This window comes from Schistocerca piceifrons, chromosome 1, assembly GCF_021461385.2.
Source record: "Schistocerca piceifrons isolate TAMUIC-IGC-003096 chromosome 1, iqSchPice1.1, whole genome shotgun sequence".
Lineage (NCBI taxonomy): Eukaryota > Metazoa > Arthropoda > Insecta > Orthoptera > Acrididae > Schistocerca > Schistocerca piceifrons.
The window spans coordinates 29,035,270-29,055,085 of record NC_060138.1 but is presented as its reverse complement, the minus strand read 5'-3'; the positions used below and the strand labels follow the sequence as shown (position 1 = coordinate 29,055,085).

The 19,816-nt window shown below is 45.1% G+C and overlaps 1 protein-coding gene across 1 annotated transcript in view; it reads left to right on the top strand.

Moving 5' to 3' along the window:
• Positions 1–19,816, top strand: part of LOC124786266 (mitochondrial import receptor subunit TOM22 homolog) — a 59,408-nt gene that overhangs the window by 21,339 nt on the left and 18,253 nt on the right. The window contains exons 2-3 of the mRNA XM_047254248.1: positions 4,347–4,458; positions 4,589–4,716. Coding sequence (XP_047110204.1) covers positions 4,347–4,458; positions 4,589–4,716 — 240 coding nt within the window. The remainder of the gene's footprint in view (positions 1–4,346; positions 4,459–4,588; positions 4,717–19,816) is intronic.

The window sequence follows — 19,816 nt, the reverse complement described above, 5'->3', positions numbered from 1 at the left end:
GGGGTATGAGCCGTGAGTGGGGTAAGGGGGTTTGGAGCAGGAGTTGTGGAAGGATGGAACAGTATATTGTGTAGGTTTGGAGGACAACGGAACACCACTGTGGTAGGGGTGGAAAGGATAGTGGGTAGGACATTTCTCATTTCAGGGAACGACAAAAGGTAATTGAAACCCTGGCGGAAAATGTACTTAGTTGGTCCAGTCCCGAGTGGTACTGAGCTAAGAGGGGAATGCTCCTCTGTGGTCAGATGGTGGGACTTTGGCAGGTGGTGGGAGACTGGAAAGATTAGTATTTTTACAAGGTTGGGAGGATAATTATGGTCTGTGAAGGCTTCAGTGAGACCTTTGGTATGTCGAGAGGGACCGTTCGTCACTGCAGATGAGACAACCATGAGTGGCTAGGCTGTATGGAAGGGACTTGTTGGTATGGAATGGGTGGCAGCTGTTTAAGTGAAAGTATTGCTGGTGGTTCATAGGTTTGATATATACAGAGCTACACGTGTAGCCATCTTTGAGGTGGAGGTCAACATGTAGGAAGATGGCTTGTTGGATTGAGCAGGACCGAGTGAAGCTAAGTCATCAATGAATGTGAACCAGGTGAGAGGTATAAGATTCTGGGTTTTTAGGAAGGGTTCCTCTAGATGGTCCATGAATAGGCTGGCACAAGATGGTGCCATGCGTGTACCCATAGCCGTACCCCGGATTTGTTTGTAGGTAATGCCTTCAAAGGAGAAGTAATTGTGGGTGAGGATATAGTTGGTCATGGCGACTACGGAGGAGGTTGTTGGTTTGCAATTTGTCAGGTGTTGGTAAAGGTAGTGTTAAACAGTGGTAAGGATGTGGGTATTAGGAATGTTAGTGGGAAGGGAGGTGGCATCAATGGTAACCAGTTGGGCACTGTGTGGTAAAGGGACAGGAACTCAAATGCTTAGGCCCATCCCAGATCCTCTCCCCAGAGTCCTTCTCTCTACTCGCCAGTACCACTCCCTGAACTCCTACATTCTACATTGTGCCCCCACTGAGCAAATCTCTCCTTTCATAGACCAATACCTTCAACCTGTTACCGGGAACCTAACCTGGATATCAACCTTTCCCTCCTCCAACTCTCCACAGTTCCTGTCCCTTCACCACACGGTGCCCTCCTCATCACTATTGATGCCACCTCCCTGTACACTAACATTCCTAGTGCCCATCGCCTTACCACTGCTGAACACTACCTTTCCCAATGCCTGACGGATTCCAAACCAGCAACCTCCTTCCTAGTCACCATGACCAGCTACATCCTCACCCTCACCCACAATTACTTGTCTTTTGAAGTAATTATCTAGAAACTAATCTGGGGTACGGGTATGGGCACCTGCAAGGCACCATCCTATGCCAACCTATTCATGGGCCATCTAGAGGAGTCCCTCCTAAAAACCGAAAATCTTAAACCCCTCACCTGGTTTGCATTCATTGATGTCATCTTGGTGATCTGGATTGAGGGTGAGGACACCCTATCCACATTCCTCCAAAACCACAACCACAACTACTCTCCCCCCCCCCCCCCCCCCCCCCCCCCATTTGTTTCATCTGGTCCTACTCAACCCAATAAGCCACCTTCCTAGATGTTGACCTCCACCTCAATGATAGCTACATTGGTACCTCCGTCTATATCAAAACTATGAACCACCAGAAATACCTCCCCTTAAACAGCTGCCACCCATTCCATACCAAGAAGTCCCTTCCATATAGCCTAGCCACCCGTGGTCATCGCATCTGCGGTGACGAGCAGTCCATCTTGAAATATACTGAAGGTCTCACTGAAGCCTTCCGACTGTAATTATCCTCCCAACCTTGCACAAAAACAAATCTCCCATGCCTTAACTTTCCAGTCTCCCACCACCTCCCAAAGTCTCACCGTGTGGCCACAGAGGAGCATTTCCCTCGTAACTCGGTACCACCCAGGACTGGAACAACTGCCAGGGTTTTTGCTACCTCTCGTCATGCCCTGAAATGAGAAATGTCCTGCCCACTATCCTTCCCAACCCTCCCACAGTGGTATCCCACTGCCCCGAACTTACCCAATATACGTGTCCATCCTTACACAGCCCCTGCTCCCAACCCCTTAGCTCATGGCTCATACCCCTGTAACAGACCTAGATGCAAGACCTGACCCATACATCCCCCAACGAGCACCTACTCCAGTCCGGTCACGATCATCATCTATCCCATCAAAGGCATGGTTACATGTGAAACGAGTCACGTGATGTACAATCTAAGCTGCAACCACTGTGCTGCAATCTATGTGGGCATGACAACCAACAAGCTGTCTGTCAGCATGAATGGCAACCGACAAACTGTGGCCAAAAAAACAAGTGGACCACGCTGTTGCTGAACATGCTGCCAAGCAAGGATGTCTTCATTTCAATGACTGTTTCACAGCCTGTGCCATATGGATCCTTCCCACCAACACCAGCTTTTCTGAATTGTGCAGGTGGGAACTTCCCTGCAATACATCCTATGTTTCAGTAACTCTCCTGGTCTCAAACTTCGTTAGTCAGTGTCTTCATCCTTCCAGCCTCTTCCCTGTTCCCATTCCAGCCCTACACAGCCGTCATTCCACCATCACACTTAGTCTTTTTACTTCTCTCCTTTTCCGCTCCCCCCCCCCCCCCCCCACCTTTCCCACCTCTCCCCTGCCCTCCATCTAACCTGCAGCACTTCACTGTCCACCACCCTCACCATACTATCCCTCCCCCTCCCAACTCCAGCCTCCTCCTTACCCCCACCCAGTCACCATTATGCACTGGTGCTGCTGCTCGCACTGTGGTTTCAGTTGCCCAAGACTGCAGTTGTGTGTGTGTGCGTGCGTGCGTGCGTGCGTGGGTGTCATTTGTTGATGAAGGCCCTAATGGCCGAAAGCTTTGTGACAGTGTTTTTGTTGTGCTTATCTGTGACTCAGCATCTCAGCTATGTGGTGAGTTGCAACTTTCCTTTTCATAATATCATTTAACAGAAAATATGAATTTTGTACCATTCAGCCACTATTTCTAATAAACTGTGATTTTTCCATCCAAATGGTGCCTTTTTGTGGGAAATCTAATGTAGTTTTAGTTATGTGCTGGTAAACAGGTGGGGCAGAAGCCATAGTTTCAATTATTAACACTTCTTTAATAATTAAAGAAAAACTGTTAAGGGGCCTGTACACCTGGTGCCCTACCCATACACTCACATCCCATTCGTGAAGATTTTTAGTATTTTGTTCGTAGCAGTCTCCCCTACAACTACATGCACTTTTGTACAGCTTACATATTTTGGTGTTCGTTGACTGAGCTAAGTACTAAAACAGGTTCAGATTTATGTAGGTTGCAGTAGTTGTTTGGAGAAGGGGGCTTGCATGGATAGATTACTGTGGAGAGATGCATCAAACCAGTCGTTGTTCTGTAGACCACCACCCCAACAGTGGGTTGGACCTACTTAGTAGACCACTTAACCACATGTCAGAGATATTTACAGCAGTTCAATGTTACGTATGTCATATGACTGAGCAACAGTTGGGATTCCCTGCCTTACCACAAATAAATTATCGACACTGATACTCTGTTTTCACTGCTTGGTGCGTACTGGAATTGACATGCTAAATTTGCAGTGAAAGTTTTGCCAATGGGCACTAGTAGCATGATTTCCCCGGTTGCATCCTGCAACACATTTACCGTTCAAAGAAATGATCCTTCCACTTCAAGCACTGTCTGTCTCCTCTGCCATCTTGCTAGTGCCATACTGTTCAATTTCTCATTTCTCTGAATATGTGAGAGTATCTTCCAGCAGCTCCTTAGTGTAGCTCTCCTATCACAAGTATCTTGCTCTTCCACTTCTGTTTCTGCCACATTATTATTTTTTTTTACTTTTTTTTTTTTTGCAGTTAACTTTGTTTTTCTCTCTATCTTCCGTTGCATGTTTTCCTTCCTTCCCTCATTCCTTCATAATCATCTCGTCTTCTTCAGATTTGTGTGTGTGTGTGTGTGTGTGTGTGTGTGTAAATATTCTCTTTCCTTCAGCTTGCATTTCCCCTTTTCTGGATGTCACTTCCACTATTGCTTAACTGTTTGGCTGTGGTCACAAAAAACTGTGCATATCAACATTTCATTGCCTTGTCTTACGTAAAGTATAAATTTTAAAATTAAAACCGGTTATGTTGTGTCCACTGGCCTTGCCTTTTGCTGCACAGTGATTGGAAGAAAGTTATTACTGTAGTTACATATTTTGTTAATTTTGTAAAAGTTTATTTCTATTTCCTTATTAAAAGTCTTAAGTCTGACACATGATTATTATTATTATTATTATTATTATTATTATTATTATTTCAGGATCTTGATGAAACTTTGGCTGAACGATTGATGGGCCTAGGTGAAATGTTTCCAGAGAGTGTTCGTAATATTACATACTCTCTGGTCACTGGGACCTATCAGGGAATAAAAGGTTTATAATTACTGCATTTCGTAATAATTTTAATTCAACATTTTTAATCTACTTAAATACTGCCAGTGTTGTATATTTGATAAGAGGAAAAGATTTATGTACCATTTGTAATCCATAATTTTGATTACAGGTCTTTACAGCTTTGGGCGAGTTGCAACATGGCTGTTCTTCAGTTCCTCAGTAATCCTGTTTGCTCCTGTCATTTTTGAAGTTGAAAGAGCTCAAATGCAAGAAATGCAGCGTAGCCAACAAAAGCAGGTGTGTGTTAAATTTTTGATTCAGCAGGTATGATGGGGTACCATAAGGAGTTATAGTAAACCAGTCCGTGCAGAACCACCTGTCGGCTTTGATGCGCGACATATGTTGTTACGTGATGTCATGTTTGCAAAGCATATTTGAAATGCTTTGTGTGTGGGGATTACATTTGTCTGTTAGTGCTTTCTAGGGCTGAGTGCCTGTGTTCGGGAATTGTATGTTAGTGAGGCATTAGACTTAGTGACGTAGGTTACTGGAAGTTTGTTTTTGTTGGCTTGTCAGCAAGTTGTTGTAATGTCATTAGCTACTGATTTGTGTTTCGCTTTGGAAATGTTAAGTCACTGTGTTGTTAATGGTTAGAAATTAAACTTTTAGATTGTTGCTACTTACAATGAAATTAAACAAGTTGTGCATTAGTTGTTGCTATGGGTGGTGATATTACCATGATAAATATCTGCATTAATATAGCCTCATGGTGGAATTTTGAAGTGTGAACAGGGTAGTGAATTAATGAAATAGACAAATAGTTGCTACATCTCCAGCAGGAATGAGTTTATGGTGGTGTCATTGACAGTATTTGGAGGTTGGTTTGAGAAATCTAGGCGGGATATTATTTTGTTGATTTGTTATTACTGATGTTGCTTATCAGTTGCATTTTATGCCCATGAGATAGGTGTTTCATGTTTGTAGGGAGGTTTGTTCAAAGTTTATAAACGACAGGACAGAGGTGAATTTAAAAATTTTGCACCTGAGGCACGTCATATTATATGTAACCCCCCACCTCCCCAAAAAACAGTTTTAAATAATAACTATTACCAGATCACTTCACAATTGCTGTTTTTGCTGTGAGCTGTTTCCATACTCTGCTGTGTGTTGTTCTGAAGGACACGTCGGGGATCTAGTCGCGCTCAATCAAAATGTAGTATCTTTCCTAAACTGTATTTGGTGTACGGCAGCAGATAAACTTAAAACTGCATCGTATTAACACGTTCTTCTGTTGAAAGACAACAGAAACAAACACAATGAAAATGACTTTTCTTCTATCGTCAGAAAATTCAGCAGATCGTGTAGGAGACAATGGATTTTTGTTATACATTCACTTTTAATATGTTCTTTTACACAAAACCGGTGAAAAATGAAAATAAAGTTGTGTTACGATCTAAAAATTGAAGTGAATGTGTCAGACATTAGAAATTAATATGTACTTTTACAGAGATGTGTTAACAATTAAAATTGAAATTGTTTTATTATCTAATGACTTGAAGAGAAGAAGGAAAAAAGGTTCGGTATTAATACACGAATCTGTAGGAAAACGTAACAAATGAAAATGAAATAAAAGATTTGGTGCATGAACTAATAACTAAAGACACACACACACTTACGATAATTCTTTTTATTCATTCAGAAAGAAGCTCTATTTCATCACAGATTATTGGAGAAAGATAACTTGTATGTCCTTGCCCTGGATTTCCATGTCATTCAATGTGCTCTGTGAAAAAGGATCAAATTCAGCTCTAAGTTCAAGATACATCATAAATTGGCCATTATGTAATGAATGGAACCTTTCAACGTGTCCACGTAGAAGAGATCCACGACTTGTTAGCTTCTTCACTTGTCCAAACACCCTTTTAAACACACTGCGCCAATAAATTTTTTCTGTCTCAATACATGACCTCAAAATGGTTATGTATTGTTCCAAGTGGCTTTTTTCTTGTTAAGAGTGATAACTCAGAATTATTGTGTTAAAGTGAATTGTAATGATGAGATAAAATATTAGAAATATTTTTCCAATCTGCAATACCATTAGTAGCAATCACGGCCTACCTCCTAACAATTTACATGGTGCATTAAAAAAAACAGCACTGGTACTATACTAGAGTACACTAGATCACCCAAAGTTGATTCACCATTTAAAAGTTTATGGTAAAATACATTTTTGTTCAGATATCTGATTTTTATCTATTGATCATGAATTAGAAAAATAACTGTTATAATTTTGATTAATACCATGTTATAAGAGAACGTCGATTGTTGCTTCATTAACACACCATTCTGCAGGATGATCACTAACAATGTTATTTCTTTTTGTAATGTCTGACTCGACACTTAGTTTTTCGTGAAACTCGAAATCAGGAACAGTTTGCTTTTCATCGTTTTTAAGTTTTGTTTTGTCTGTGTTTACTTCTTTTACAACGGCTACAGTGCCAGAAATATCATCCGTACTAGTTGAACTCAAAGTCAAACCAGCAACATTTTTTTGTGAAAAATTTATCCACTTTGCCAAACATTTTTAGAACATTGGCTTCTCATTCTCACCTTTCCTTCGATAATTTCAGAAATGCCGCCCCACTTAATTTTGCACTTTGTGGTTTTTTTATTCATGTTAATGCACTTACAAAATTGTCATCCAACAGTCAAAACAAAAGAAAAAAAGTTGTAAAAGGAAAGAAAGAAAGACAGAAAGACTACCCAGTTTCAATCGTACTAACCGCACGTGAGCACAGAGCTTTTTACTTTAAACATGGTCGCGCTGAACTGACAAACTCGGATCACTCAACATCACTGTGTATGAAAGAACGACAGTGCAGAATAATTTAATTTCATTGTCAGTGAACAGTAGAAGCACACCTGCTGGCTGGAATTTGTCTCGTTGTGTGAATACTGCTGTTAGGTCTACACGCAAATGCACCTTTTGTTCCAACGTAAAATAAAAACAACTGTTCCTTGAAGAAAAAAAAGCTTAGTTAACCAGTTTAGTGCAAAATTTGCAATCCCACATAGTATTTGATTGCTCAGAGTGGGAACTTTGATATCTTGCAGGATGGAAATTGAGAGCCTTCATTTGGAAAGGCAGTGATGGAGTTGGTGCAGTAGAAACCTGGATGTGAAAGGGCTGTTGCTTCAGGGGTTGAGTGTTCTGATATCATATTTAGAGTGGTGCTTCCCGCTCCTTTCCTAGAGGGCTCATGGGTTCATGCTTGCCACACACAAGGCGCCAAGCTGTTGCGGCTCTTTTGTCCATCCTGTGCTGCATTTCCTCCCCCATGTCCTTTCCGCCCTATCCTCGCTCCTACCCTCCCCACAATCTCCTTCCCTTCTGTGTCCTTACTTTCATCAGCCCAGATTTCCTCCTGGTTTCTGCTATTTTTTCTGGTTTTAATTTCTCTTGTCTTTTCTCATTCATCTTTCCTTTTCAGCGTTTTTGGTCCCCTTTTGGAGTTTGACCTCCCCTTCTAGATTTTCTGTCTGTAGTGTGAGCCAATTGCAGAACACCACCATAGCTAGCGTCTTTGGCATGTGGACTTACTGCCTATTCCATCTGTTCCTCAATGCCGTTGTTCTTAAATGCTCTATAACCAGCACAGTGGCCAGATGTGTGGTGGGGTCATTACATATCCTTTTGATTGAGGTACTGACAACATGGGAATCACACTTAAGATATTCTGAGCTGTTGCCTAGGCGTGGTTGTTTCCGATTCTGGAGAATCGTAACTCCCAGCAATGGCCGCTGTGCCAGGCGACCTGTGCTATGGTTGGTTGGTGCCCAAGGGGAGAGCCCCTGATCGGAGTGGGGTGTACTTTGCGTATGAAATGCAGTATGCTTCAAAAGACTGTTGTTCTGTGGCTATCTCTTTAGTTGACAATGGATCTTCTAATGCTGCTTCTTATGATCTGCTGCCTTCCATTGCATGGCTACACACTGGGAGGAGGGCCAGACTTGCTGGCTTGGGTAAACGCTTTCCCCGCTACCTGGTCTGCCCCAATACTGACGGAAAACACTTTCAAAGCCACCAAGCCATTGTTTCTCATGGAACCTCTCAAGGATGCTATTGTGAAAGTGGACTCTGAGTAAGAGGTTGTCAGGTTTACTGTTGATCAAACTACTTCTGCTGTCCACTCTGTGGTCCAGAACTGATGAGGGACTAAGGGCCAGTCTGGAATGGCAGATAGTTAATTGCATTCTGCATGTTCAAAAGGCCATAAGGAAAATGTGTAAATAAAGGCTCCTTTATTCTGACATTTGAGGGGAGACACCCCAGAGGTCGTCAAGGTTGTCAGGCACAGGTCTTTCCACTGTACAGCGGCCCATCTGTGCAGTGGAATGTGGGCACCCATTCCATTAGGGGAGCCCCTGTCTTCCCCATTCATTATGTTTAATTGTCATGACCATCACTCTCGACGCTCCACATATTGCTCAGTTTATAAGAAGGAAACGAAGATGTATGAGTAAAAATCCCTTGATCATCCATCCTACAGTGAGGCTCCCAGAGAGAGAGAGAGAGAGAGAGAGAGAGAGAGAGAGAGAGAGAGAGAGAGGGGGGGGGGGGGGAGGAGGAGGAGGAGGAGGAAACAGAAGTACTAGGACAAGGCCCCGGAGGTGCCAACTCCCCTCAAGACCTGAGTCTGACCTTTTGTTTATGGACATCACCCCATCCTTGTTGGTGACGGATGGTGCCCAGACAGTGTGTCTGGCTTTGGTTTATTTACCTCCCATTTGGATCCTCATTCTGTTCTTATTCAATGGAACTGTGATGGATCTACTGTCACCTTCTGGAGTTGCAATCCTTCATTTCCTTTTACTCTGTAGCTTGTCATACTCTGGAAATCTCATTTTACTGATGCTCACTCAGTGAGCCTTTGTGGAACCAGGTTGGCCCTTTGAGGGCTTCTAATTGTGTTTCCACATTGGTCCATACAGACATTGTTAGTAGATGGGTCCTCCTTTGTGCCACATTGGAAGTGGCTGCCATCCGGGTCCACTGAGAATCTACGGTCACCGTTTGCAATCTCTCCCCCTCCTGACAGGCCACCTTTGCCCACTGACCTAGTTGCCAACTTTCAGCAAATTCTCCCTCCCTTCCTCATCCTTGGGGACTTAAATGCCAATCACCTCTTGTAGGGCAGTGCTTTTTCGTCTGGTGTCTGTTCCTCCTTACAGATAGATTTGCCGTGGATCAAAACTTGTGATGGTTCCCCTACCCATTTTAGTGTTGCTTATGGCACTTTCTCTGCCATGGATCTTTTGCTTACTTCCTCCCCTTGCTCCCTTCCTTACAATGGTCACCACATGGTGACCACTGTGGTGGTGACTAGGTCATGTTGATTTTGTTATTCCCTTCCCACCTCCCTTTCCACCACACTGGCTGTCCTCTATATACCTCCCAGGTTGTTTACCCCCTCTTTGTCAGGTTGCATTAATGTTTGTCATTCTGTTTTTTTTGGTTGATATACCAGCCTAGAATTCAGATGAATTTAGTTGGTAAGTACATTTTTATAGTTTTTCGGTTTTTGTTGTGTAAGATAGTATGAGTGTTTATGCACATAATTTTCATTGAGATGCGTGGGGAAAAAGTGGTATTGAATTAGTTTTTTTAGGATTTGTGTGTTCAGTTGTTAATTGAAGCTCATAATTATTAGTTGATATTGGTGGTCGTCATAGAGTATGTTGTTGTTTTGTTCAGATTAGACTTTCAATAATAGTATTTGTATGGAGTGTAGCCATGTATGGAAGTGAAACATGGTCGATAAATAGTTTAGGCAAGAAGGGAATAGAAGCTTTTGAAATGTGGTGCTACAGAAGAATGCTGAAGATTAGTTGGGTAGATCACATAACTAATGAGGAGATATTGAATAGAATTGGAGAGAAGAGAAATTTGTGGCACAACTTGATGAGAAGAAGGGATTGGTTGGTAGGGCATATTCTGAGGCATCAAGGGAGCACCAATTTAGTATTGGAGGGTAAAAATTGCAGAGGGAGACCAAGAGAGATGAAGATGACGACCATGGACTTCTTTGCACCTGATATCCAGCACAGTAGCCAGTCCATTGTGGTGGGGCCACCCTGTACCCTGTTGGTTGTAGCCCCCTGACCACACAGGGATCGCTTTGCAGATGCCTGCGCCGTTAACTCCCCACGTATGCCAAGGGGTAGATGCCCATCCCCCTGGGGCATCGGGACTACCGGCAATGGCCATCCTGCCAGGTGGCCTTTGCTGTGGCTGGGTGGCGCCCGTGGGGAGGGCCGCTGGTCCGAGTGGGTGGCATCAGGGCGGATGACATGCGATGAAGCGTAGTCAATCATCTCTTGCTGGTGGTGAAAGACCAGCAGTCTCTTAAGTGTTCACGAGCTCAATTCAATGCACAGAAGTATGAACCCAAATTGTTCCCCTCCCAGCCAGCCACACCATGGGAGAAATGTCAGGCTGAGGATGTCAGCAGATCTTATTTGCCCCTTGTGTGTTTGAGAGCTGATGGGGAATCTTTCATGACGATGAAGCCTTTGTTGAGCCTTTAGAGGACAACTTTGGGGAGATGGAGGGCTTGACCAAAATGAGATCTCGGTCAGTCTTGATCAGAACAGCATCCTCTGCCCAGTCACAGGTGTTACTCGCTTGTGACAAGCTGGGGGATGTTTCTGTAACCATCACGCTCCATAAGAGCTTGACTATCGTCCAGAGTATCATATTTCACAGGGACCTTCTTTTGCAGTCTGACGAACTGCGCGCCAGTTCAGAGTGACAAGGTCTACATTTCGTCCGGCATGTCCACCAGGGTCCGATGGATAATAAGGTAGCCACCGGTGCCTTCAGCTTGGCCTTAGAGGGTGATACATTGCCCGAGAAGGTCAAGGTGATGATCTACCGCCGTGATGTAAAGCCCTATATCCCTCCCCCGATGCGGTGCTTTAAGTGCTGGAAGTTCGGCCATATGTCTTCCTGCTTTACTTCCAGCATCACGTGTCAAGATTGCGGATGCCCGTCAGATCCCAATACTCCATGTGCCCCACCTCCCATCTATGTCAACTGCAGAGAGCACCATTTTCCTTGCTCGCCAGACTGCAGGATACTCCAGAAAGAAAGGAAAACCATGGAGTACAAGACCCTGGACAGACTGACCTACACTGAGGCTAAGAGAAACTTTGAATGCCTGCATCCTGTGCGTATGGCATCGTCTTAAGCCGCTGCTACAACAGTTCTGGCACCATCAGCTCTGCCAACCATCACCTCTGAGTCAGACGACTACACCTGCCCCCTTGATGGTGGTTATGGTAGGTGGGGGCATTCCCCTTGATGTTCCTGTGTTCTTGCACTACCTACTTCAGGAGCAACACCCCCCCCCCCCCCTCCCCGCGTGCAAACCATCGGGGATGTCAGTCCCAACTTTTAAGCCAGAGAAGCCTGAGTCTTCTTCGGCTTCTCTTCGCTAGGAAGGGGCCTCTAAAGTCACTCCCTTCCCAGGTTTCTGCTAGGGGAAAGAGGACATATGCCAGTGGCTGAAGAGCCCAAAAAGCAGCTGGTCATTAGGGCTTCACGCTCATCCTCGGGGGCCGGAGACTGAGCAAGTGAAGTCCTCCCAGCCAGGGAAACCCAAGGAGCAGCGAGAGAGAACCAAAAAGGAAAAACCCTAAGCCCTAGGAAATTGCGGTGGCACCCCGCACTACTGCTACCTACAAGCTCTGTGTCTGAGAATGGGGTGTAGATTTTGGCATCCACTGAGGACCTAGATCTCGCCAGAGCCTCAGACACAGTGGATACAGACTGCTCAGGCAATAGTCAGTGGCAGCAGGTGACTCAGAGGTGTATACTGCCTCATTGAATTTTCCGTGCCTTCCCAGTCTCATGATATCATCCTCCTGTGGAATTGCTGTGGCTTTTTCCACCGTCTGGCTGAGCTATGTCAACTGTTAAGCTTTACACCTGCTATCTGCAGTGCCCTCCAGCAAACCTGGTTCCCGGCAATGCAGACCCTTGCCCTCCCTGGGTATAAGGGATATTAAAGGAAATGTAGTGACTATAATTGAGTGTCAGGTGTTTGTCCTAAACTCAGCCTGTAGTGATGCTGTGCCCCATCAAACCCCTCTTGAAGCTGTGGCTGCAGAATAAGGAAGACACAGGAAATAACTGTCTGCAATGTATACCTTCCTCCAGATGGTGCAGTACCCCTGAATGTATTAGCTGTGCTGATTGATCAATTCCCTAAACCTTTCCTACTTTTGGGATATTTTAATGCCCATAACCCCCTTGTGGGGTGACACCATGCTTACTGGCAGAGGGCAGAGATGTCAACTTTTACTGTCTCAGTTCGACCTCTGCCTCTTAAATACTGAGGCCACCACACATTTCAGTGTGGACCATAGTAGTTCCTCGGCCATTGATGTATCAATTTGCTGCTCAGGACTTATCCCATCTATCCACTGGAGAGCACATGAAGAACTTTGTGATAGTGACCACTTCATCTTCCTGTCACTGCCCCAGCGTCAGCCCCCCACGGATGCCTGCCCAGGTCAGCTTTAAACAAGATGGACTTGGGAAACTTCCACCTCTGCTGTCACCATTGAATCTCATCCACTTGGGAACATCGATGTGATGGTTGAGCAGGTGACTACGACAATTGTTTCTGCAGCCGAAAACACTATCCCTCGCTCTTTAGAGTGCACGAGTGTAAGGCAGTCCCTTGGTGGTTGAAACTTCCTGGCAGATTAAAACTGTGTGCCCGACCGAGACTCGAACTCGGGACCTTTGCCTTTCGCGGGCAAGTGCTCTACCATCTGAGCTACCGAAGCACGACTCACGCCCAGTACTCACAGCTATACTTCTGCCAGTATCTCGTCTCCTACCTTCCACACTTTACAGAAGCTCTCCTGCAAACCTTGCAGAACTAGCACTCCTGAAAGAAAGGATACTGTGGAGACATGGCTTAGCCACAGCGGAAGTCGCTGAAGCAATTAAGGAACATCGGTGAGCTCTACAGCGGCATAAGCGACATCCTTCCCTGGAGCACCTCATAGCCTTTAAACGGCTCTGTGCCTGTGCTCGCCAACTTTCCAAACGACAGAAACAGGGGTGTTCGGAGAGATAAGTCTTGACCATTGGGTGCCATACTTCACCTTCCAAAGTCTGAGCAAAGATCAAACGTCTTTTCGGGTACCAGACGTCAACAGGTGTTCCCAGTGTTACCATAAATGGCGTTTTATCTACTGATGCAAACGCGATTGCTGAGCACTTTGCTTGAGCCTCTGTGTTGGAGAATTACTCACCAGCCTTTCACACTCTCAAATGGTAGCTGGAAGGGAACTTTCTCTCATTCACTGCATGCCACGGTGAATACTATAATGCCCCATTTACAGAGTGGGAGCTCCTCAGTGCTCTTAGAGATTGCCCCAACACAGCTCCTGGGCCTGACCAGATCCACACCCAGATTTTTAAACATCTCTCATCTGACTACAAGTGACATCTCATCATCTCCAACTAGATCTTGTGCGATGGCATCTTTCCATTGCAATGGCGGGAGAGCACCAGCATTCCAGTGCTCAAACCTGGTAAAAACCTGCTTGATGTGGATAGGTATCGGCCCATCAGCCTCACAAACATTGTTTGTAATCTGCTGCAATGTATGGTATGTCAGCAGTTGGTTTGGGTTCTGGAGTCATGTGGCCTACTGGCTCCATGTCAGGGCGACTTCCGCCAGGGTACCTCTAGTCTGCCATCCTAAAAGCCTTTTCCAGTTGGCAACACCTGATTGCCGTCTTTTTTGAAGTACGTAAAGCATATGACACAACCTGGCGACTTCATATCCTTGCCACATTGTATGAGTGGGGTCTCCAGGGCCCACTCCCAATTTTTATCCAAAACTTCCTCTCTCTCTCCATACTTTCTGTGTCCAGGTTTGTGCCTCCCATAGTTTCATCCATATCCAGGAGAATGGAGTCCCGCAAGGCTCTGTATCGAGTGTGTCTCCATTTTTAGTGGCCATTAACTGTCTAGGCAGCAGCTGTGGGCCCTCTATCTCACCTTCTCTGTGTGCAGAAAACTTCTGCATTTCGTACTGCTGCTACAGTACTCATGTTGCTGAACGTTGTCTACAGGGAGCCATCCACAAGGCGCAGTCATGGGCTCTAGCCCACGGCTTTCAGTTTTCAGCCACAAAGTCATGTGTCTTCCACTTCTGTCAGCGTCATGTCATTCATCTGGACCCGGAACTTTACCTTCATGACTGTCCACTCACTGTAGTGGAGACACATACATTCTTATGGCTGGTTTTTGGCACACAATTGATTTTACTTCCTCATCTTTGTCAGCTTAAGCGGAAGTGCTGGCAGCACATAAATGCCCTCCGTTGCCTGAGCAACACCAATTGGGGTGCAGATCGCTCTACGCTGCTGCGGCTCTACAGAGCCCTTGTCCAGTCCCGAATTGACTATGGGAGTGTTATATATGGTTCATCAGCACCCTCAGCATTGCATTTACTTGACCCTGTGCACCACTGCGGGGTTTGACTAGCGACAGGAGCTTTTAGGACGAGTCTGGTGACCAGCACACTCGTGGAGGCTGGGGTACCTCCATTGCAGATCAGATGTTCACAACTGCTCGCCAGTTACGCAGCACACATTCGTAGTTCTCCTGAGCATCAGAATTACCGTCTCCTTTTCCCACCTGCAGCAGTCCACCTCCCGCATCGGTTGCGCAGGTCGGGGCTAACAATTACTGTTTGTGTGCAGTCCCTTCTCTCCAAACTGAAGTCCTTCCCTTTACCACCACTACTTGCGGTCAATTCACGTACATCTCCATGGTGTACACCTCTACTGCAGCTTCGTCTGGACCTTTCACATGCCCCTAACCCCGCGGCTCTCCGCTGTCACTTCCTCTCAATTCTCGACATGTTTACATTGACGGCTCTATGGCTGATGGTCGCATTGGCTTTGCCTACGTTCACAGTGGCCATATTGAACAGCATTCCTACTTGATGGCTGCAGTGTATTCACTGCAGAGCTGGTGGTCATTGCACTTCAGTATCCCTGTTCATGCCCTGGTGAGTCTTTCCTTATATGTACTGACTCTTTGAGCAGGCTGGAAACTATTGACCAGTGCTATCCTTGTCATCCTTTGGAAGCATCCATCCAGGAGTCCATCTATGCCCTGAAGCGGCCCAGCCGTTCGGTGCTGTTCGTCTGGACCCGTGGTCATGTCAGAATCCTAGGAAATAACTTGCTGACAGGCTGTCCAAACAGGCTACGCGGAAACCATTTCTGGAGATGGGTATCCTTGCAACTGACCTGCATTCATGATTACGCAGCAAAGTTTTTCAGCTCTGGGAGACGCAATGGCAAAATCTCAGTACACACAACAAACTGCGAGCCATTAAGGGGACCACGAATGTGTGGAAGTCCTCAAAGATGGCCTCTCGCAGGGACTAGGTGGTTCTCTGCCGACTCCGCATTGGCTATGCCTGGGCGACCCACTTTAGTGTTGGTGCGGCACCTGGTTGACAGTGGCTCTTATTCTTCTGCTCTGCCTTTCTGTGGCTGCCCTGTGACTTCATCTTCGGTTGCCGGACTCGTTTCATTGATTTTAACGGACAACACCTCATCGGCTGATTTGATTTTATGTTTCATCTGTGAGGGTGGGTTTCATCACTCAATCTGAGTTTTAACTCATGTCCTTTGTCCCTCTGTCTCCTCCATCCTAGTGCCTTTAGGGTATAGGTTTTAATGTGTTGCAGGGTGGCTGGCTTTTCCTTCTTCTTTTCGTGGTCGGCCGGCCACTGTAATCTGCTTCCTTGTTTTACTCTCTGTTTCTTATATCTCTCTGTTGTTTTCTTGTCTCTTTTGTTCTTTTTAGTGAATGAACCTTTCCTTCGTTCTTGTGGTTTTGCCTTTCTTTCTGTTTTGTGTTACGTCTCATCTGTTATATTCTCGCACTTGCGGCATTGTTTTATTAGGAACAAAGGGCCGATGACATCGTAGTTTGAACCAGCCATATATAAATAACAGTAGTTCAAAAGAAAAATGCCTTTTTCATCCTCCACAGAAAAATCCTGTGACTTACCAAATGAAAGTGCTGGCAGGTCGACAGACACACAAACATACACACAAAATTCAAGCTTTCGCAACAAACTGTTGCCACATCAGGAAAGAGGGAAGGAGAGGGAAAGACGAAAGGATGTGGGTTTTATGGGAGAGGGTAAGGAGTCATTCCAATCCGGGAACGGAAAGACTTACCTTAGGGGGGAAAAGCGCGCACCACACACACATATCTATCCACACATATACAGACACCACTTGTATAAATATCAAGAGCTCAGATGGAAACCCAGTTCTAAGCAAAGAAGGGAAAGCAGAAAGGTGGAAGGAGTATATAGAGGGTCTATACAAGGGCAATGTACTGGAGGACAATATTATGGAAATGGAAGAGGACGTAGATGAAGATGAAATGAGAGATAAGATACTGCGTGAAGAGTTTGACGGAGCACTGAAAGACCTGAGTCGAAACAAGGCCCCAGGAGTAGACAACATTCCATAATAACTACTGATGGCTTTGGGAGAGCCAGTCCTGACAAAACTCTACCATCTGGTGAGCAAGATGTATGAGACAGGCGAAATACCCTCAGACTTCAAGAAGAATATAATAAATTCCAATCGCAAGGAAAGCGGGTGTTGACAGATGTGAAAATTACCGAACTATCAGTTTAATAAGTCACAGGTGCAAAATACTAGCACGAATTCTTTACTGACGAATGGAAAAACTGGTAGAAGCCAACCTCGGGGAAGATCAGTTTGGATTCCGTAGAAATGTTGGAACACGTGAGGCAATACTGACCTTACGACTTATCTTAGAAGAAAGATTAAGGAAAGGCAAACCTACGTTCCTAGCATTTGTAGACTTGGAGTAAGCTTTTGACAATGTTGACTGGAATACTCTTTCAAATTATGAAGGTGGCAGGGGTAAATTACAGGGAGCAAAAGGCTATTTACAATTCGTACAGAAACCAGATGGCAGTTACGAGAGTCGAGGGACATGAAAGGGAAGCAGTGGTTGGGAAGGGAGTGAGACAGGGTTGTAGCCTCTCCCCGATGTTATTCAATCTGTATATGGAGCAAGCAGTGAAGGAAACAAAAGAACAATTCGGAGTAGGAATCAAAATCCATGGAGAATAAATTAAAACTTTGAGGTTCGCTGATGACATTGTAATTCTGTCAGAGACAGCAAAGGACTTGGAAGAGCAGTTGAACGGAATGGACAGTGTCTTGAAGGAGGATATAAGATGAACATTAACAAAAGCAAAACGCGGACAATGGAATTTAGTCAAATTAAGTCGGGTGATGCTGAGGGAATTAGATTAGGAAATGAGACACTTAAAGTAGTAAAGGAGTTTTGCTATTTGGGGAGCAAAATAACTGATGATGCTCGATGTAGAGACGATATGAAATGTAGACTGGCAATGGCAAGGAAAACGTTTCTGAAGAAGAGAAATTTGTTAGCATTGAGTATAGATTTAAGTGTCAGGAAGTCGTTTCTGAAAGTATTTGTATGGAGTGTAGCCATGTATGGAAGTGAAACATGGACAATAAATAGTTTGGGCAAGAGGAGAATAGAAGCTTTTGAAATGTGGTGCTACAGGAGAATGCTGAAGATTAGATGGGTAGATCACATAACTAATGAGGAGGTATTGAACAGAAGTGGGGAGAAGAGGAGTTTGTGGCACAACTTGACAAGAAGGAGGGACCGGTTGGTAGGACATGTTCTGAGGCATCAGGGATCACAAATTTAGCCTTGGAGGGCAGTGTGGAGGGTAAAAATCGTAGAGGGAGACCAAGAGATGAATACACTAAGCAGATTCAGAAGAATGTAGGTTGCAGTAGGTACTGGGAGATGAAGAAGCTTGCACAGGATAGAGTAGCAGGGAGAGCTGCATCAAACCATTCTCAGGACTGAAGACAACAACAACATACAGTGTGTGCTTGGTTGTACAGAGGATGGAACTTACATCATGAAACGCCAACATCGCTGTAATTTGACTTGTGAATTTCTCAATCTTGGTCTGCCATTATCATTGGATTTAGTTCACTTTTGCACCGATGATAACATGCCAGAAGTACAACATGAAAAAATGGCACTGTGTAACCATTGTCTTGTTCATTTTGCCCTGTGAACATTTGAGATTTTACCCATGAAATTCTACTCAGAAGATGCTGAAATTTGTATAACCCATACTTGCAAATGACTTTACATCCTGAGTGCTGCTAGAAGTGCATAACACGTGTTACATGCATCAGTGTTTCCATTTTGATCACACTTCTTCACGATGTGTGGTGACTCCTATTTGTCGCAACTGCAGCTGCCCTCTCCATGTGGGGACTCCTTGCTCCCTACTGCCTAGTGCATGAACTGTTCTGGTGTACATTCTTCCTTCTTGCTAGCCAGATTGCCTGATCTATAAAAAGGAAAGGAAGATTCAGGAATTTCAAAACCGTCTCCTATATATCCTACTGTCCGGCTTTGTCAGTCTTTGCTTCGTTTGTGTCCTTTCATCATCCTCCTCCTCTTTCCATTCCTTCCTCTTCACCTCCATCCTGTCCCCCCTTACCGTTCCCTCCTTCCTGGTGGTTGTTGTTTCCTCCCTTCACAGAACTGCTGCTTCTCCTCATCCTGAGAACAAACCCTCTTCTCTGGCACCTGCCAGTGATTGGCTCCACTCTAAGAGCCCCCACCCAGGCATCTCCAGGACAAGAAGCTTGTTACTTTTTGTTGGACACACGCCCTGTGGGTCTCTAGGCCACTCATTCTCTTTTGGATGCTGATGTTGCTGTGACTTGCTCTCTTCCCAACCACACCTCCACCTGTTGTGAGAGGAGGAGTGTAAGTCTTGGGAGAGTGCTCCCCCCCCCCCCCCCCCCCCCCCCCCTCCATTGACATCCCAGAAGGTGTCGCTTCCCTCCCCCTCAATCAGGGTTCGATCTTACATTCATGGACATCACTCCATCCTTGCCAGTGGCGAACACTGACTTGGCACAGTGTCCATCTGGGCTCTTGTACTACTCTCCTCCAGTGGAACTGTAATGGCTACTGTCATCACCTTCTGAAATTGCTCTTCCTCTCTACTCTGTACGTTTGTGTTATTTTGCAGGAATCTCTCTTTGTGGATACTCATTCACCAACTCTTAGTGTTTTGGACTGGAACTGGGTTGGCCCTTTGCGAGCCTCTGGTGCTGTCTGTACATTGGTCCACATATTCATTGTTACTTCCTGGGTTTCCCTACAAATCGCACTGGAAGCAGTGTCCATTTGGATCCATTTACTCTGTGTGGTAACAATATGCAATCTTTA